The sequence below is a fragment of the Pongo pygmaeus genome, chromosome 16 (assembly GCF_028885625.2).
Source record: "Pongo pygmaeus isolate AG05252 chromosome 16, NHGRI_mPonPyg2-v2.0_pri, whole genome shotgun sequence".
Taxonomy (NCBI): domain Eukaryota; kingdom Metazoa; phylum Chordata; class Mammalia; order Primates; family Hominidae; genus Pongo; species Pongo pygmaeus.
Genome location: NC_072389.2, coordinates 79,106,195 through 79,128,006, shown reverse-complemented (window position 1 = coordinate 79,128,006; position 21,812 = coordinate 79,106,195). Strand labels below are relative to the sequence as shown.

Here is a 21,812-nt window from a genome sequence, read left to right as displayed (position 1 = left end):
AGTGCTTGGGACTACAGGTATGAGCCACCCATGTGCGGCCTACATCCCTTGTATTAATTGCATTTCTATCCCATCTGTGGTTATACCTCACTTAATATCCTATTAAATGAACATTTATGTTGTTTCCAGTTTCTTAAGCATTGTGATGAACATATGTATATTTGTGTAGTTGAAATGAAATTATAGCTAACATAATATTAAATTTGATATGTACTGCTAAATTGCCTTCCAAAAGGTTTTGCCAACTTACACAGAATGACATGTCCAAAAGATAAGAGCAAATAAGTAATGTATCTGAGCTCCAAGCTTCGTGCTTTTTCTCATTTGTATATGGTTCTTCCATACTATGTAAAGAAACTGGGCAAAGGTATGCCTTTTCTAGCAATTGATATTTCCTAAATAAGGACATCACACCCTGCCTTGCTTATTGTTTTATTGCAGCTCTGTTTTCCTCAGCTTCTCTGATTCAGTTAGCCCCTAACGCCCCAGTGCAAATATGGGCATTAGTCAGTCCTGCTGCTGGACAATTTTTTTCATAGTTACTGGGTTATTAAAAGAAATAAACATGAATTCTTAGTCTTCCTATCTCTTGAGTTTTTTATTCTATATGATTGTCCATTTATTTTGAGTTAGTGGCAAGCCAGATGGAGAAAACCCTTTTTCTTTTTTTTAAACTACTGATAGCACAGTTTAGTAGAGGGATTAAAAGAAAATTTGGCCGGGCATAGTGGCTCACACCTGTAATCCTAGCAATTTGGGAGTCCAAGGTGGGGGAATCACTTGAGGTCTGGAGTTCAAGACCAGCCTGGCCAACATAGTGAAACCCTGTCTCTACTAAAAATACAAAAATTAGCTGGGCGTGGTGGCACACACCTGTAATCCCAGCTACTCAGGAGGCTAAGGCAGGAGAATCACTTGAACCCAGGAGACAGAGGTTGCAGTGAGCCAAGATCGCACCACTGCACTCCAGCCTGTTGGGTGACACAGTGAGACCCTGCCTCAAAAAAAAAAAAAAATCATACTTGAAGATTGATGAATTCCATGCAGAATTCTGTGGAAAGCAGAAGCTGCTGGCTTGAACACCTGCAATGAGGAATGCAGTAAGGGGGAGACAAAGTCCTTGCAGAGCTCCGAGGAGAGTGGACATCACACAACCATAGTTTTGAATGAAGAGATTTTGCAGCAGGGGGCAAGGGGCTGTCTGAAAGCAAGTCTGAGTTAACAGTTGAATCCTCCTGGGTTTCTACACATCCTTAGCTGAGTACTAACAATCTGCCCATATAGAAACTGTTGTAGATCTGAATCCACATTCATTTTGATATTTGTCTTAAAATAGTTCCCAAATTTCATTTCCATAATTACAATGGAGTCCTCCATTTATTCTTTTTTTTGGGAAAGTGGTGATTAAATTTTTCTATCTTGGACATTCAACCACTTTTCCTCTTTTTATTTCCTTAGGAGGGTAGATCTTGACTGTGTGCCTGCAGCCATCATGTCTCACCTCACAACTTACTGTAATAAAACTTACTCTGCAAGGGGTAGATGAAAATGGCCTGTCTCTGTCTTTATCACCTTTTAGAGTAATGCTTTAGAAGTTTCTCTCCGTGAACAAAGGGATACAAATTCTTAGGGGTCACTGCTTCTCATGACAAGAAAATTGAACACAGAAATAAGCTCTACCTGAGCTAACTGCGTCAGTGAGGTCCTTCCGTCTGGAGCGCCTGTGCCCGCTGTTACACACACTTGCTGTTCTGAGTGCTGGTGGGACTGGAATAAAACAACATGCAATAAGGAGACTAGCTGAATGTAATCTTAAATACCACAGGCCATTAAAGAAGCAGAAATATGCATTCATGTTCAAAGAAAGAAAATACCACTATTTCTTTGAACATAAATATGCATTCATGTTCAAAGAGTGGTAAAAATGGTTGTCAGCATAGGTCTGTCCTGGTTTAAACGGAGGGTTACTTGAGTTACCACAGCAGAAGTACTGAGTTTAAATTTGCGGCCCTGACCTCTATTTGATGTTCCTCAGCAGCTGGCAGGCTGTTAGTGCTTCTTCCTGTCAGACACTGGGGCATTCCTCTGTTGTCAGATGCCCAGCCTAGGATTCAGGACCAGGTGCTGGAGGGTGGGCCAGGTGCTGTTACCATGGCAGCCTGCATGCAGTGGACGGACCCCAGCTTCTGATCATGATTTGTCACACTCTAAAAATTATTGCTCAAGTAATACATGTTCATTGCAGAAATGCAAAATGGGGGAAAACTCCTATAATTTTAAGACAACTGATGTTTTCAATAAAATGATTTTTTTTAAATCTCATTTTAGATATTCTGAAGGAATGAGTTCTTCTGTAAGTAAAACTTACAGATATCTTCTTTCAACGACTGTTTATGCCTCCTACGTACTAGACACTGGGGTGGTATGGGAATAGGAGCTACAAAGAACAAGATAGTCCTGCCCTCTGGAAGCCCACAACCTAGTGAGAACCTAACAGGTAAAACCATGAATTATCTTGCAACTCAGGAAGTGCTGGAGGTTCACGGAGAAGTGGGTAAACTGGAGGGCTGTATGCTAAGCAGGAAGTACAGGGATGCTCTAAGGTCCATGTTATCTGGAGAGAGTCTATGGTAATAAGTTGTTCTCGGGTAGGACATGGGATGCTTTCCAGGCAAATGGAATGAACAAGGTGCAGGAGGTCTGGAGGCATGAAGGGCCCTACCTCCGTTCCTTCCTAGCCACATGTCTTCAGGCCCCAATATGCCTTGGGTACCTGAGGCTGCTGCAGTGCTAATCTCCAGATGAGCAGTGGTGATCCTGCACTAGGTATGAGCTGATGGTGCAATACAGGGAGGAAACAGAGCACTCTTTGGAGGGCACTTCTGTCCTTCAGCAACAAGTCTGACTACCAGAAGACGGGAGATGCCAAATTCTGTCTTCTGTCCTACAGAGAAGCTGATGGTTGCTAGTCAGTAGGTAGCAGAAAACCAGACCTGGAAGCATCAAACAACAACAACAAAAAGGAAGTGTGGAGGTACAGTGAGGAAGGAAAGAACAAAGACAAGAAAACGAAAAATGAGCAAAATGGCCAAAGGACTCTATAATCAAGAGCCCTTAGACAAGCCCCATTTCTCTGTTCAGTTTCTTCAGTTTTCTCCTCTGTAAAAACAAGGCAGACTCTAGTGCCTAGTGTTTCTTCAGCTATGACATTTGATGCTTTCCTAGAATACCTATCATTTCAGCTCACACAAAGAACTAAGATGTCAACCAAAATTGTCTGCCATAAACACTGTAAAAAATAGCTAAAGTGGAACTGAAGCACCTGAGGCTAGCGGGCTCTAGGATTAGATGGTCCACCTCTACAACAGCATAGAGATGGAAGAGTCTGTGCACACAGTAGCTGGAGTCCCCTAGCTACTTTCTTCTGGACTTTTTGTGCTAACAGGAAAGAGTCCACATAGGAACTGCGATCCTCTTAACTGTCTTTCCCATGCCCCTCCCTGGGGTGGGCTGGTTGCCTTTGAAGTGCTAAGGTTGAGAAATGCCTGGTTAAGCCACAATTAACAAAATTACAAGGCTGAGGAAAAGCAAAAACTAAAATATGAGCCAGTAAATGACTCAAGAACTTGAAATAGAATTATCTCTATTTGCAAAGAAGGAAACAACTATTTTATACTAAAAAATATATAGGTATTACAAAAATGACACACCTGAATGTAAGAGAGCAGCAAAATGACCAGAACTTGGCCATGGCTTGTACCTCTTAAGACAGATTCTGAGAAAGAGCACATGCTACCAAAATTCGTACAACAGAGTTAAGGGCAAACCTTATGTTTTGCCATTAGGAAAACTAGAATTTTCTAGGTGGTGCCTCACAAGGTCTGTACCCTGGTGGAATTTAATCCAATGGCTTTAACTTGTCATCTGCTCTGCAGCTTCAGACACTGTCTTATCATGCCCTCTCTTGGCTCTGGAGGTTCTGATCCTTGCTAATTGACCAGGATGCTGATTTGTTCATTTGCAAGGGAAGGCACATCTGAAAGGGTAACATTGGTGGCAATAATAGTAATGATGGATTTTGTGATTATATTTGCCAGGCATTGTATTGGGTGCTTTCTATACAGCATTTTAATCTCACCATTTTACAGATGGGGCTAATTGGCTTCCGTGAGATCACACAGCTACTAAGAAATAGGGCCAGGATTCTAACCTAGATCCATTTTGATACCAAAACCTGTAGTCTTTGCACAACATCATGCTATCTTAGTCAAATCACCCAATTACAGTTCAGAAGAGTCCCTGAAAATAGAATCAAGAAAGGCATGAAAGTTTACTAACCACTTCTCAGGTATTTCTACCTAGACATTTGGGACCAGTCTTTAACATCAGAGAGCTGGAGCCTTCATCTGGGGCTGTAGCTCACAACTCAGCCTGCATTTGTTACTGCATGTTACAACTTCAATTTATTTGCATTTGTAATACTTAGATAATTGTGTAGCCTGATGAGGTTCTAGCGTGATGTGACTTCATTACCTTTATAAGGAATTCCAGACTGAGTTCCCAAATTCTGGAACCCTTCTGGTTTTTGTTACACTCCATACACTGGGTATACTATACTATCATCTGAATCTAATGGGCAGTGAAACATGAAAATCTAAAGGGCAAAAAATCGGAAGCAATAAAATACCTTGTAACAACCAACCCATTTGTAGGGAGGGGATTCTTAAGGAATATAGCAGGAGATGAATATAGACGAAGCATTATTGTTTGAAACTAGATCCAGGGTTTCTGAGGCAAGCAGCTTCAGCATTAAGACATCTTCACAAAAATCAAACGAAGGGAAAGAACTCAAAACACCAAAATCTCTTTGGTAAACTAAATACATTCAAGAGGAAATCATGCAGCACCTGCTTAAAGAAAAAGATTTTATAATAAATAATGAAAATTTATGTTCACCTTAGACAAATTATGAGTAACAAGAAACTTAGTGACAGCTGGGTGCGGTGGCTCATGCTTGTAATCCCAGCACTTTGGGAGGCCGAGGCAGGTGGATCTCCTGAGGTCAGGAGTTCGAGACCAGCTTGGCCAACATAATGAAACCCCACCCCATCTCTATTAAAAATACAAAAATTAGCTGGGCATGGTGGCGGATGCCTGTAATCCCAGCTACTCAGGAGGCTGAGGCAGGAGAATGGCTTGAACCTGGGAGGCAAGGTTGCAGTGAGCCGAGATCGTGCCATTTGCACACTTCAGCCTGGGCAACAAGAGCGAAACTCTGTCTCAAAAAAAAAAAAAAAAAAGAAACATAGTGACAAAACAGCAAAAATGAGGTGTTTTGGTTAAGGAAAACTAACATGATGAAGTAATGGAAAACCAGGTTTGGAAAAACCACTTCTCAAAGCAAATGCAAAACCCAGCTTGAAAGTAGAATCTCATCTCAAGAGCAGAGGTAGGTGCTTATTCCAACAATATTTGAAACTGTGCCAAAGAAATGCAGAACACATATTTCTGGGAGAAATTCTATAGTCATGAGTCTCAAACTTTTTTATCGCAAGACCCCTCATGAGGCCTTCAAAGAACTTTCCTCTGAGTTACATTTATCTGGTATTTATATTAGAAATTAACACTGAATTTAAAAATATTCATTAAAAATAATAAACCCACTTTACGTTAATGTTGAAAACATTTTATGGAAAATAACTTTTCTAAAACAAAATGTAATGATTTTTGCAAATCTCTTTACTACCTAGTTTAGTAGAAGGTGACTAGATTCTTCTATCTGCTGCTGCATTCAGTCTGCTGTAATGTGCTGCTTTGGTTGAAGACATGAAGAAAATCTGGCCTCACACAAATTGTAGATGGAGAAGGGAGGGGTATTTTAGAATAGCCTGTTCAGATAACTGTGGATATTACTTGATATAACACCAAAACTCAACGAGTGAGTTGCTTAAAGTTAAGTTGCAATATAGAATCTGAAACCATAGCAATAAACTTGTTATACTGTTATATTACAATCTTTTAGCCTATCTTACACTTTTGAATAGCTCTTCATTCACGTATAATTTTGTGGCATTCAGGCATCCAGGCATCGGTCATTTGGACAATACTGGTTCACTGAATATACTATCTTTCAAATATTGACACATTTCATCAGGTAATTACTTACAAAAAAGTAAATCACATTTATTAATAGCGCCTTTAGAAAAGTCTTCCGGGTTGGGAAGTTGTGAAGCTCATGTGGCAGATACAAGTTTTTCAAGATTCTAATTTTCACTTGGAAGCTTAAATTTTATCATTTTCAATAAATACTATCAGCTGTTTTCCTGAAGTGATAGTTCATTTCACTGATTTGAGAAAATGTCTGCCAGATACCCAAATCTGAATGACCATAGTCTGTTGTTCTCTCACATAATGATGGTATTTTATGAAAAAAGAGGCTAGTTCAAAATACAAATGTCACACAGGTGCATTCCCTTGAGACAGCCATGGTACTGCAGACTGCAGGGTTATTTCATTAGTTTGTTCTTACTGCAAATGATTGGAACATGATGACTATTAGTACAGTTTGGTGCCACTGCCTGATCTGTACGAGATGACAGCAGCCTTACGATGCCTGTCATCAATTCAAATGTTGACACAGTGAAAAAGGCAAGTGATACTGTTTCTTTAAAGAAAAATAATTTTGACCTTGTGGGCCCCCTGGAAGGGTCCTAGGGAGGGGTTCATGGACCACGCTTTGAGAACCACTGTTCTGTAGTGACACCCAGAATGCAGCTGGAACTCCTCCCTCCCTAATTTCTGAATAGGGAGCTACAAAGAGTGTCGACCTCAATTTTAAAAAGTCACCCAACACAGATGTTTTTTAAACTACAAACCTAACAGACTTGACAAACTCCACTGTCATTTTGGCCACTCATCGTGCACTGCATTGTCATGTTTCCTGTATAACCAACACATCAGCCTACTTACTCCAGGCTGCCGTGGGACACTCTTTGCAGAATCCTTCTCTTGACTTTCACTTGCCCTGGGTGGGCCAGGAATCAGCTGAAGCTCCTGGATGTTTCCATCAGGCACCTGAACGGTTATGTATTGCGCCAGCTTTTGAACACAACTGCAGCAGTGTTCCAGCGCCTGCTCCTTTGACTCTCCACTGAACTGTACTCGAAACAGGCGACTCTTGTCCTGTTTGACAAATCAAAAGTTATCATGAGAGACCCTCGTCATATAACTATTTACTTTGGGGTCTTCCACTGAGTGTTTCCTTTGCTTGGCGGAGGAAGAGGTATAGATAAGGGAACAGTCATCTTCACTTATTGATGCAGGCATAGAAAAGCCAATAATTGATTTTCTTCCCCCGTTTGGGAGTTGTTCATCATACTAAAATTCACTTCCCTCTGGGAAGTGACATCAGCAACAATGGAAAAGGTCATATCATAAAGACAAGGAAGATCACTATACTGATTGCAGATTAGTGTTTTATCATGCTTTGGAATAAAGATTTCATAGCTTCTAATTCCTTAAGTGAAAAATCTGTGAGGATAATAATACAGCAAGCATAGTCCTGCTCAACAAAACTTTTCTAAACTGAGTAATACCAAACCAGGTAGATACTATGTTAAACAAGGCAGTGAGCTTAAACAGTACTGGGGAAGAGTGACAGGCAGATGCTCAAAGCTAATAGATCTCATGCTAATGATCTGTAGTACCCTTTATCCTTAAAGAGGCCAGACTACCATACAAGTTGCATAGTGAAAGGCTGTCTTTAATTTGCTGTATGAGTCATATCCCTTGGCAAATTAGCAAATGTGGGACAGATGCAATTAAAAAATTTTAAAAATCTGTCAACTACATCAAACTTATTTGATTACAAGTATAAAAACATCTAAGTGTAAAAACATCTAGATTATAACAATAACATAAAATCATTTTAGAATAGTTTCCCTTTTTTCTAGTCTACTACTCTGCCTAGTTTAGAGGAGTCAACCTACATAAAAGCCTTCCGAAACAGGACTGTATATATTGTATACCTTTCATCAGTTTCTTCCGTAAAGAAATGTAGATGCTAAGCTTAGCACAGTGACAGTCCTTTTCCCTCATGAAATATATATACCATGTTGCTACCTTGAAAACACTCCTAACTACAGTTAACAAAACCCTGTAAGTTCCTATAAGCAAATAGTCCCTGATTTTCCTGTTCACAATTTATACTATTTAAATAAACCCATCAAGTAAAGCCATATATTTAGATGACAGAAAACTCTTGGCATGGCTAAGATAATGGTAAACTATCATGTTTAGAAGAATAGGCACCACTACCCCTTTTCACTGCCTGTATTTGGTACTCTTTATATTTGAATTCATTTAATTTTTTCCCCTGAATATAAAAGTAATCCATTATCATTATGGTATCCAACATTGGAAAAAATGTGAAGAGTCATATGTATCTGTGGGTGTATAAAAGAATATATACAAACACTCATGTATATTTAATTTCTAAAATTTTAGGTACATAGGTGTATATATTTATGAGGTACATGAGATGTTTTGATACAGGCATTCAATGAGTAATAACCACATCATGGAAAATGGGGTATCCATCCCCTCAAGCACTTATCCTTTGTGTTACAAACAATCCAACCATACTCGTATTTAAAAATTTCCATTATCGTCATCCTGTTGTGCTATCAAATACTAGGTCCTGTTCATTCTTTCTTTTTTTGGACCCATTAACCATCCCCACTACCCTTCCCAGCCTCTGGCAACCATCCTTCTACTCTTTACGTCCACGAGTTCAATTGTTTTGATTTTTAGATCCCACAAATAAGTGAGAATATGTGATGTTTGTCTTTCTGTGCCTGGTTTATTTCACTTAACATAATGACCCCCAGTTCCATCCATGTTGTTGCAAGTAACAAGATCTCATAATTTTTTTTTTTTTAACTTTTATTCTAAGTTCAAGGGTCCAAGTGCAGGTTTTTTACATGGGTAAACTTGTGTCATGGGAGTTTGTTGCACAGATTATTGCATCACCCAGGTATTAAGCCTAGTACCCATTTGTTATTTTTCCTGATCCTCTCCTTCCTCTACCCTCCAAAAGGCCCCGGTGTGTGTTGCTCCCCTCTATGTATTCATGTGTTCTCATCATTTAGCTCCCACTTATAAGTGAGAACTTGTGGTATTTGGTTTTCTGTTCCTGTGTTAGTTTGCTAGGGATAATGGCCTCCAGCTCCATCCATGTCCCTGCAAAAAATATTTCATGTTTTTATGGCTGCATAGTACTCCATAGTGTGTATGTACATTTTCTTTTTCTAGTCTATCATTGATGGGCACTTAGGTTGATTCCATGTCTTTGCTATTGTGAATAGTGCCACAAAGAACATGCATGTACATGTGTCAATATTACAGAGTGATTTATATTCCTTTGATTATATACCAAGTAACGGGATTGCTGGGTCAGATGGTGTTTTAGGTCTTTGAGGAATTGCCACACTGTCTTCCACAATGGCTGACCTAATTTACACTCCCACCAACAGTATATAAGCACAACCCGCCAGCATCTGTTATTTTTTTACTTTTTAGTAATAGTCATTCTGAATGGTATGAGATGGTATCTCACTGGTTTTGATTTGCATGTCTCTAATGATCAGTAATACTGAGCTTTTTTTCATATAGTTGTTGGCTGCATGTATGTCTTACTTTTAAAAAGTATCTATTCAGACTGGGCACAGTGACTCATGCCTATAATCCCAGCTCTTTGGGAGGCCGAGGCAGGAGGATCACAAGGTCAAGAGATCGAGGCCATCCTGGCCAACATGGTGAAACCCTGTCTCTAGTAAAAACACAAAAATTAGCTGGGCATGGTGGCGCATGCCTGTAGTCCCAGCTATTCGGGAGGCTGAGGCAGAAGAATCACTTGAACCCGGGAGGTGGAGGTTGCAGTGAGCCTAGAGCATGCCACCGCACTCCAGCCTGGCAATGGCAAGACTCCATCTCAAAAAAGAAAAAAGAAAAAAAAAGTGTCTATTCATGTCCTTTTCCCACTTTCTCATGGAGTTGTTTTTTTCTTGTAAATTTAAGTTCCTTGTAGGTGCTGGATATTAGACCTTTGTCATATGCATAGTTTGCAAAAATGTTCTCCTATTCTATAGGTTTTGTGTTTACTTTGTTGATAGTTTCTTTTGCTGTGCATAGCTCTTTGGTTTAATTAGATCCTATTTTGCTTTTGTTGCAATTGCTTTTGGCATCTTTGTCACGAAATCTTTGGCTGTGCCTGTGTCCTGGATGGTACTGCCTAGGTTGTCTTCCAGCATTTTTATAGTGTTTGGTTTTACATTTAAGTCTTTAATCCATCTTGAATTAATTTTTGTATTTCTGCGTATGGCTAGCCAGTTATACCCATTCTGCGTATGGCTATTTTATGGCTGAATAGTACTCCCTTGTGTATAAGTACCACATTTTCTTTGTCCATTTATCTGCTGATGAACACTTAGGTTGCTTCCATATCTTGGCTATAGTGAATAGTGCTGCAACAAACATGGGGGTGCAGATATCCTGATAATATTGATTTCCTTTCTTTTGGGTATATATCCAGCAGTAGTATTGCTGGATCATATGGTAGCTCTATTTTTAGTTTTTTGAGGAACGTCCAAACTGTTCTCCATAATGATTGTACTAATTTACATTCCCACCAACCATTTAAGAGGGTCCCCTTTTCACCACATCCTCTCCTGCATTTGTTATTGCCTGTCTTTTGGATAAAAGCCATTTTAACTGGAGTGAGATGATATCTCATTGTAGTTGTGATTTGCATTTCTCTGATGATCAGTGATGTTGATCACCTTTTCATATACCTGTTTGCCATTTGCTTTTTGAGAAATGTCTATTCAAATCTTTTGCCCATTTTTTAATCAGATTATTAGATTTTTTTTCCCTATTGAGTTGTCTGAGCTCCTTATACATTCTGGTTATTAATCCCTTGTTATATGGGTAGTTTGTAAATATTTTCTCCCCTTCTGTGGGTTGTCTCTTTACTTTGCTGTGCAGAAGCTTTTTAACTTAAAGTGATCCCCTTTGTCCATTTTTGCTTTGGTTGTCTACACTTGTGGGGTATTACTCAAGAAATTTTTGCCCAGATCAATGTCCTGGAGAGTTTCCTCAATGTTTTCTTATAGTAGTTTTCATAGTTTGAGGTGTTCGATTTAAGTATTTAATCCATTTTTATTTGATTTTTGTATATGGTGAAAGATAGGAGTCTTGTTTCATTCTTCTGCACATAGATACCAGTTTCCCAGAACTCTTTTTTTTTTTTTTCTCCTGAGACAGTTTTGCTCTTGTTGCCCAGGCTGGAGTCCAATGACACAATCTTGGCTCACCGCAACCTCTACTTCCCGGGTTCAAGCGATTCTCCAGCCTCAGCAATTTCCCAGAACTCTTTATTGAAGAGACTGTCTTTTCCCTCAGGGTATGTTCTTGGCACTTTTATCGAAAATGAGTTCACTGATAAATATATTTTTATAGGTTATATATTGTATGTGTGTATATAAAATACATTGCTGTTCTATAACATAATTTTTAATTTAACATCAAATATATAAAAATAGAAGTAATAGAAGCCTCATTACTTTGAATGGCTGAAGAGTATTCCTTTATTTAACTGGCCCCCTATGGATGAACATTTAGGTTATTTCCAGCCTTTGTTCCTATTATAAACCACAAAGCTTTAACAAGCACTCTTATACATACATCTTTGTGTATACATGCCTAAAAGCAGACTTGCTGGGTCAAAGGATGTGTGTAATTCATATTTTGGTACATAATGCCTAACTCCCCTGTGGCAAGACAGGGCTGATTTACTCCCACCAAGAATCTATGTGCCCATTTCCCTCCAACACTAAGGATTCTGTTTTTAAATTTTTGTCAACATACTAGGTTAACACAGTTTTTTAAAAATTTCATTTCTTTGATTACAAGTGAGGTTGACTATCTTTCTTATGCTTATTGGTCATTTGTATTTTTTCTTTTAGTGTATTACCTATTCATGCCCTTAGCCATTTTCCTCTTGGATGGATAATCCCCAAATTATCAAGAGTCATTGAAAGCTAACCTTCCCTGAGGAAGGGAAAAGAACTGATAAGAAACCTATACATTCAGTCTATAATACTACTATGAATCTTCTTTTGTGAAATTAAACTGATTTCTTGTTTACAGTTATTTAGCTGTTTCCAACAGACTCTATATGAAGACATCTATATGAAGTACCCTTATATTAGCTATTAGGATTCTGCGATTAACCTTCTGACAGTGACATCAGCAACTGTACTTCATAGCTAGCTTTAAAAAGCTGTATGCACAAGCAGACACTAAGCATACAAGCAGGGCAAAAACCTGAGACCAGTTATATATGTGAATGTATATAATAATCAGTTTGGATAGCTAGGGTTTTTTTTGGAGTATAATTCCAAAAAAGCAACAGAGTAGGTTACATGTCTAATAGCCTAACTGAAGTCTTGTTCCATGTTTGCTTCTGTAAAAATTTTAGAATTTGAGCTTATCATCTAAAGCCAGAAATACCACTTCAATGCATGTGGATCCAAGATAAAACCCAGGTACATCAGGAAAAATCTGAAAATTAGTTGTATCTCCATCCTATATCCTCAATGCCATAGGTTACCATAATGGAAAACTTTCCACTGGGTTAACCAGAGGGACTGCTAAAGATTGAAAGTCTTGATGAGATTTATTGTTATGCCATAATTAAAAGTCAGAAAGAGCTTCTTGCTGTGAAGTGAAAAGTTCTCAAGTATACCAACAATCACGAACTTCGCCAAATATACAGTCTCTAGTTTCTATCACCTAAGAAGATGGGCTCATAATTACTGTATCTGAAGTGGTGAAGTGGTGGCTTACATGTAAAGTTGCACCTACCCTCCTTCAGAACACTTAATTTCAAGTTATAACAACTAATACAGACTCAAGGAAGCAAATTTAAGGATAAGTGCTTATCTCTTTTCACTTATCTCCATGTACTCACAAAGGGATTAGGCCTACTAAGTGCTGGCTCACAGGTATGAATAGCATCTCCATACAGAGATGCTTAGACCACAGGCTCCACAGTAGGTGTTCCAAGGCATCGTCATGCCCTGGAAGATGTGGAGCCCAGTTAACACGACATAGAGAGCCAAGGAGACACTAGAGGCCTCCTAAAAACCCAGTGGGTTTTCCCGCTGGTTTTAGATTCATCACCCAGATTGGTACAAAATTTTCCATTACCACTAAGACCCCAACCGAAGCAGTTTTCCCCACCACTAATTGTGAATTTCTTTACTATAGAAAATGTGGAAGTACAGAAAAAGGTCTTAACCAGAGAAGGTACTTCAGCATTTTATTTGATTCTTTGCTTTGAAACTAAAAGGTAATACTCAAAGCCTTGGCTAGACGAAATCATTTTAAAAACTCCTCAGTGAGTTACTGGGAGTGAGAAGTAAAGAGGACAGTGGTTGTTTGGTTTCCTTCTTTGAGCCAAAGTGCCCTTAAGATAAGGAATTATATGTCTATTGTTAGCCCCCTATTTGATCAGAATTGCTGGAAAAAGGGAAGCCTACCTTATAAGTAGGCAGAATTTATTCAACCTACTTATTTCAGTTCAGAGAGAAAAGAAATATAATGTTTACTACTCACAAAATTTATATTAAATTGCTATAAAAGGAATGAAAATTTTACTTCTTCCATTTGTCAATTAAATAATAGTGTTTTGGCAAAATACTTGAAAACTAAAAGTTATCCAAGCCAAGAAGCACCAGAGATACTATTTGCCAGGTAGGGCAAAAGAAGAATCTGTTGGTTCAATGTCAACATATTACATCAGGTCAATAGATCAAAGGAGGAAAAAACCCATGATCTTAATACTTGTCAAAAAGCATTTGATAAAATGATATGTAATCCTGATAAAGGTATTAAATAAACTATAATTGAAAGAGAATCTCCCTTACATGATAAAGAATATCCGACCATTAGCTAGGCGTGGTGGCACACTCCTGTGGTCCTAACTACTCAGGAGGATGGGGCGGGAGGATTGCTTGAGCCCTGAAGGTTGAGGCTGCAGTGAGCAGAGATCACAACACTGTGCTCCAGCCTGGGTGACAGAATTAGACTCTTCTCAAAAAAAAAAAAAAAAGCCAGTTAACAGCCAGAGATGGAGTTAATGTCTAAACACTACTTCCCATGCAAGTCAGGAAGACGTCAAAGATACTATAACCCTATGATTACAGCATTCTGGGAGATCTAGACAATTCGGTAAGCTGGGGAAAGTAATAAAAAATATAAATCATTGGAAAGAAATACAATTGTCTGTAAGTTATAAAAACACTTTCCTAGAAATTAAAAAAAATAAACAGTTAATAAAAGTTTAGTAAGGAGGTTAAATTTAAACTAATTCAGAAAAAAATCCAATAATAACTGGCTGAAAATATATTTGGGATAAAGAATACCATTTACAGCTAGATGTGGTGGCTCACACCTGTAATCCCAGCACTTTGGGAGGCTGAGGCGGGCAGATCACCTGAGGTCGGGAGTTTGAGACCAGCCTGACCAACATGGAGAAACCCTGTCTCTCCTAAAAATACAAAATTAGCTGGGTGTGGTAGCACATGCCTGTAATCCCAGCTAGTCAGGAGGCTGAGGCAGGAGAATCGCTTGAACCCGGGAGGAGGTTGCAGTGAGCTGAGATTGCGCCATTGCACTCCAGCCTAGGCAACAAGAGCGAAACTCCGTCTCAAAAAAAAACAAACAAAAAAAACCGTTGACAGTAACAGGCAAATGGTTCCTAGTTTTAAATGTTTAAAAAGTTTGTGCATACAGTATGTACACAAATATATAAAATTATATAGCTACACAAATTATACATAGTTTGAAGAAGAGAAAAACTAGGCAAAAGAAGTAGACAGGTGATTCACAGAAGAAATACAAATGTTACATTACCATTCTCATCAGTTTTAACAAGAAATGCAAATTAAAGGAATATGCTCATTTCTGCCTGTCAAATTAGAAACTAGTTTTTGAATTTAAATTGTATCACCATGTTGGAGAGGATTTGGATAAATGAACATTCTTACACATTGCCAGTACAGTAGAAGCAGGGACAACCTATCGGGAGGGCAAATTTATTTTTTTTAAAAAAAGTGTATACTTCTAGGACTTCTATCTCAAGAACCCTGTAAATAAATCCTTATGAAAATCAGAACATTTTTATAATAGTGAAAAATTAGTGATGAGTTAAACCCTAGTGCATCCAAACAATAACATGCTACCAAGCCATTATGGGTGTTTTCTTTCAGAGACTATCTAATGACTTGGTATAATGTTCCTGATAAAAAGAACAGGATGCAAAGTACTATAATCCCCATTTTATAAATTATCTATATGGTGGATACTCAATTAGCACAAACCAATCCACAAGAGGGGCTGGAAACGTCAAACGCTCATTTTCCTAATCTTTGCAGTTTGGGACAGCCATATTACACTGGTCCATGACACATAAGCAGGCATCTTCTGGGGGTTGTGGGTGGTGGAGAGCTATATAGGAAAGTGGATGCTTTCCTTATAAAAGGGCCAGGTGATGCTGACCTTCCTTCTATGGAAATACAGTAGAGCTGCAGCAACCATTCTGCACCCAAGAGGGAGAGGCCAGGAGAATTACCGAGATGCCAACCTGGACACTGTTGAGTTGCTGGAGGATGCTAGCAAGGGCCTGTTTCTAGATTTCTTTTTTCTTTTTTTTTTGAGACGGAGTCTTGCTGTGTCACCCATGCTGGAATGTAGTGGTGTGATCTTGTCTCACTGCAACCGCTGCCTCCTAGGTTCAAGCAATTCTCTCGCCTCAGCTTCCCAAGTAGCTGGGATTACAGGCACCTACCACCACCCCTGGCTAATTTTTGTATTTTTAGTAAAGAAGGGGTTTCACCATGTTGTCCAGGCTGGTCTTGAACTCCTGACTAAAGGTGATCCACCCGTCTTGGCCTCCCAAAATGCTGGGATTACAGGCATGAGCCACCATGCCCAGCCTAGATTTCCTTTTAAGTGAAAAAAAAGAAATCTGGTTTTTTAGGCCATTATAGCTGATTTTTCTCTTACATGCATCTGAACACAATCCTAACTGATATAGTATATATGCTTAGTAAAACCTTCAGAATATTAATAATTATTTTTGAGTGGTCAAATTATGGTTGATTTTTATTTTGCTCTTTGTAGTTAGTTTAAAATTTTAGTAATAATGTATATTTAGAAAAATTTAAAACTCAAATATCAAACATACAGCATGGTATAACTTTTTCAGAGCTCTATACATTCATTCAGTATGATATGGTCTGGAGCTAAGTCCAAAGATCAAAGGGCAGCCTGGTTCTCTGATAGCTAGTCATAACCTGGGCTATTGGCATAAGTTACTTTCCTTATATGGGAAACAAAACGGGTTCTTGAACATTTTGGAGTGTGCGCTCTGGATCCCTGCAGCAATCTGGTAAGCCAGTGGACCCCTTCTCAGAACAATGTTTTTAATCACACAAAATGCACAAGTTTACAAAGAAACCAATTATACCGAATTAGTTTATTACAATATTAAGGCGCTAATTTGTGAACTAATATATATGCTTCTTTATTAATGTATTTGATAATAAAGATCTAGTAGGAGGACTAATAAACACCTTAATTTTGAGGTAGTGATGAGCATAAACATTTGAGATGTCAGAAACAACTGAAATGTGATATGAAAGTATCTGTGATTTCCATTAGTGAGAAGGTCTAAAACTACTGTGGTCTGCTGGCCTTACCTTCATAGTGGAAGGAAATGATAAATTTCAATTAGAGGTCAGTGAAAATCCATGGAAGTTCATGGACCCCCTGAATTCTATGGAGACTCTGGGGTCTGTGTACCCCAGGTTAATACCCCTCCACTAGATAATCATCTAACTCTCAGAGTCTGAGTCCCTCAAAAATTAGTATCTTTCACTTAAATTTCAATATTATCTACTCCATGAATGTTAACAGATTGGTTTTCATAGTTATTTTTGAAGGAAAATGATCCAGGTGATTAATATGAATGTTTCTGTGATGAGGATCATTCTTTACACAATACAGCTAGAAAGCAAGTAAAAGGGAAATTTTTTAATATTAAAAAGAGAAAAAATGAAAATACATATTCACTGAATCATTTGAAGATATACACCTTTTAAAACATCCAAATAGCAAGACAAATGATGTACTCCACTTCCGATTTGTGCTTGGGGGATAGAGAATGGCTGCACAGCTCCATCAGACGCATATTGATAAATCCATCAGAGCCTGACTCCTTAGCAATGTCCTCCTGCTAATGAGGCTTCTGCCTCTCTACGGTCCTTGTTTCATGTTTTGCTCATAGTACAAACCTTTCTTAAACATTTGTATTCTTCCCAGTACCCGTCACCTACCAATAGATGCCCCCAAACACCTCCCCAACATACACACATAGAAGATGAGAAGAGTATGATCGTTAGCTTAAATCTTGCCTTTATCGTTGTTCCAAACAACAGACAATCCACGCGTCTTACAATCTTCAACCAGTCCTTGCTACCAATGAGTGAAAACCCTTCCTGAAACAAAATTAGGCAAAAATTAGCAACAAAAACAAAAATATGAAGAATAGCTATGGCTGCAGCTACTTCCTGTTAGAAAGTTGTATATTTATTTATTGTGTAACTCAAACATAGTAGCAATGACTCAATAAAACCAGTTGCCAAGGATGACCCTTATACTAAGTCCTCAATGTCCTGGTGCTTTTCCTGCATGAGGAACATAAGACAACTTTTTTTCTTAATCTTTTTATGTTGAAAATCAATACAATACTAAAGATAGTTAAGTGTCCATAGTCATATTTGATATAAAATGGCTTTCTATGCCTCTAGGATTTGCCAAAATATTTTATATTCCCCCAAATCAAGGGTTCCATTATACTGATTTATTAACTTATCTGGCACGTCTCTAATTCCATAGTAAGATTTCTCTTCACAAGAATCTTATTTTCAGATTCCTATGAATGGTAAATTTAAAGCAGTTTGCTTTTGGATACTGAATGTTTACTTCTTCATTTCCATCTGAAAAAACAAAAAAAAGGCAAAGAGGGCAGTAGAGGGCACACAAGTCTCAAATGAGACACAACAGTTGGATCCATAAAGTGAAAAGATAAACTTTCTCTGCCATTTACTAATAAAGTCAGTGGAATGAACTATCTGATGATTATGGCAGCTCTTAAGCGCCAATTATGTTGTCAGTGATTTCCTCAGTTAAGCAACCCATTGAGTTAGAATATGTTTAGCACACAGTAAAACCAATCCAGGAGATTAACTGGCAATATGCAAAAACTGCATGCAAACTGCCGGTCTACCCTTAAATGTTAGTCCACCACAGCCAGGGAAGGCTGCTGGAGTAATCTGAGAAATCCCCAACTCTTAAAAAAACAGAAGAAAATGTAGTCCCTTATCCATTTGAACCCTCACAAAATCCCTCTGCCTAAAACTCAGTATGGTGAAAGTTGCAACTTTCATAGAAATCTACAACCTGGGAAACAGTGAGGGTTAATTCTTTGATGCTTTCATTAAAAAAAGAAAAAATATATATACATATATATATATAGCTGGGCGTGGTGGCAGGCGCCTGTAGTCCCAGCTACTCGGGAGGCTGATGCAGGAGAATGGCGTGAACCCAGGAGGCGGAGGTGCAGTGAGCCAAGATTGCACCACTGCACTCCAGCCTGGGGGACAGAGCGAGATTCTGTCTAAAAAAAAAAAAAAAAAAGTCAGTTTTGAAATGCTACCTCTAAGCATTTTATCAATAGCAGGGTTTTTTTTCCAAATGGAAAAAGAAGTTAGACAAACCATTTATGATTTCTTCTTAAAACCCTCTCAGAATTAGCAAAAAGAAATGTTGATTATTACATCCAAAAATACAGTAAATTGTAGTTTCAAGTGGCAATATATGAGGAAACTGGCACTCACACACATTGCTGGTGGGAGTGCAAATTGGTACAATGCTTATGGAGGGCAATTTGGCAATATCAAAATTACAAATGTATTTACATTTGGACCCAGCAATCCCAATGCTGGGAATTCATTTTACAGATCAACCTGCACATGTATGAAGTGATGCATGGAGAAGAGTAAGCATTTCTGCTTTTTTTTTTTTTTTTTTTTAACAGAAGATTGGAAATAAGTATGCATCAAAGGTGGATTGGTTAAGTAAATTGTGGTACTCTATACAATGGAATACTATACAGGTGTAAAAAGTAGTAAATGTTATATATCAGCACTGTCCAGTAGAAATAGAATTTGAGCCGGGCGCGGTGGCTCACGCCTGTAATCCCAGCACTTTGGGAGGCCGAGGCGGGCGGATCACGAGGTCAGGAGATCGAGACCATCCTGGCTAACACAGTGAAACCCCGTCTCTAGTGAAAATACAAAAAATTAGCCAGGCGCGGTGGCGGGCGCCTGTAGTCCCAGCTACTCGGGAGGCTGAGGCAGGAGAATGGCGTGAACCCAGGAGGCAGAGCTTGCAGTGAGTCGAGATAGCACCACTGCAGTCTGGCCTGGGTGAAAGAGCGAGCCTCCGTCTGAAAAAAAAAAAAAAAAAAAGAAATAGAATTTGAGCCACATATGTGATTTAAAGTTCTCTAGTATCACTTTTAAAAAAAGATAAATTGGCAGAATTGGTCTTAATATTTTATTTAACCAACTATATCAAAAAAATTGAACAAATTGGTGACTAGATTGTAAACAATGTAAAACATTAATGAGACAGTTTGCATTTTTTTTAATACTGTCTTTGAAATCCAGTGTGTGTTTTACACTTATACCACATCTCAATTTGGATGTTGGATTTTCAATGGTTAAAGTGAAATGTAGTCCTACTAAAACAATAAAGTTGAGATTAATAGGAAAATATTGTTCACTGTTTTCATTTTTTAAATCTAAATTTAAATTAAATTTAATTTAAAATTCCATTTTTAGTTGTACCTGCCACATTTCAAGTGCTCCACAGCCACATATGACTCCTACTGACCTTGGACAGTGCAGCTCTATATAAACTGAAATCTAACACATATTGTTAGGCAAAAAAGCAAGCTACATAACAATGTCCATCATATGCTACTTTTTTAATAAGTAAGAGAGAACATAATAATGTATATTCTTTACATAAAGAACTGGAGCACTAATACACAAGAGGCTAATAAAAATGTTATCTGCAGGGAGTGAAGGTGAACAGTGCAGATGGGGCAGGGGTGGGAATAAAAGCTTTTTCTATGCCTTTTTACATTGCTCTGATTTTTGAGCTGTGTAAGCTTCTTATGCATGTATGAGAAAATTTGTGCAAACATTTGTGCTGGACAACATTATTGCTTAATGTTATGCTTAATGCTTGTGTTATGCATAATGCTTAAATTTGTGCTGGACAACACTGTGCTTATAGTTAACAATACTGTACTGAACACTTAAAATGAGGGTACATTTCATGTCGCATGTTTTTTACCACAATTTTTAAAAGGCATGAAACAGCATAGCCTGTCTGGGAACCTGCAAGGAGATCACTGTCGCTGGAGTTGATGGGGGGATACCCACTACAATATGGCATGAACTCAAGGAAGAGGCAGAAGCAGGACCTGAGAAGGGGTGTGCCCTTCCTCCTCAACAGCAACTCTTAGTTGAGCTGCTTTATGGCTCTTCATCAATTTGTTCAAACCATTTTGCCATGGAGTTTCCTATGTCTCTTCTGCCTCTTCCCCCTATTTTTTTTGCCTAATTAACCTCTGATCATTGTTCACTTCTTGCCTAGTCTCTCAACTAGGTGACTCTGTTGTACTTAACATTCCACTTCCTCTCATAGCATTTATCATTGTGTCTGTGTGTTTGTAGTGATTTCCTTAATGTCTATTTTTTCACTAGACTATAAGCCCCATGAGGGAAGGGGCTAAGTTCGTTTTGCTCTCTAATGAATATATATAGCACCTATTATAGTGCTTAACACTAGAAGGTGCTTCAATAAGTTTATTGAGTGAATAAATGAAACTCTTTATTACAATTAATTAAAAGACTATCTATTGGGTACTACGCTCACTACCTGGGTGATAGGATCATTTGTATCCCAAACCTCAACATCACACAATATATTCAGGTAACAAACCTGCACATGTACCCCTGAATCTAAAATGAAAATTGAAATTATTTTTAAAAATTAATTAGACTATTTCATGCCAGGACCAGTATCATTTCTTGGGACCAGTGATGACCACAAATCTATTACCTATCCAGTGATATAGAACATCTTACTTTTATTTGACTTATGCTAATGTTCAAAATTCAGAAAGTTCTTTCCTCCTAATGCTGAGATTTAGTAAAGAAGCCTGTGTGTCTAACTACTTGCCATACATAAATTTCAATAACTGATCTGCCTTGCTGTGAAAATCCACCTGTTTGAATCTCTTTAAGGCTTATCCATCTAGAGAATTCAGTTTGGCTCAACTGATAGCTTCTCTGTAGCTTTTCCTGACTTTATCACAATTAAGTGACCTGCTCTGTGTTCTCATAGCATGCCGTGCTTACTGCCATTAAACACGCAGTTAACGTCACTGAGCTCCTACCACAGCTGGCCACCGTGCTAGGGGTTAAAATATAAGACACAGAGTCTGTCCAAGAGGAGGGGGAAATGTGTCAAAATCACCCAGGGAGCTTCTGCTACTGGATACTGCTTCTGCTTTGGATACTGTTCCCCCACCGGGTCAAGAATCACTGCCA

At 38.4% G+C, this 21,812-nt stretch overlaps 1 protein-coding gene across 5 annotated transcripts in view; it reads right to left on the bottom strand.

The window, feature by feature from the left end:
* The window catches only part of REC114 (REC114 meiotic recombination protein), a 137,584-nt gene that overhangs the window by 1,888 nt on the left and 113,884 nt on the right, over window positions 1–21,812 (bottom strand). For 3 of the 5 annotated variants that reach the window (XM_054451573.1, XM_054451572.1, XM_054451575.1), the window contains 3 exons: window positions 17,538–17,621; window positions 6,970–7,182; window positions 1,681–1,767 (listed from right to left, as the gene is read on the bottom strand). In XM_054451573.1, the coding sequence (XP_054307548.1) occupies window positions 1,681–1,767; window positions 6,970–7,182; window positions 17,538–17,621 (384 nt within the window). The remainder of the gene's footprint in view (window positions 1–1,680; window positions 1,768–6,969; window positions 7,183–17,537; window positions 17,622–21,812) is intronic. The other 2 variants (XM_054451576.1, XM_054451574.1) reach the window with 1 other exon arrangement.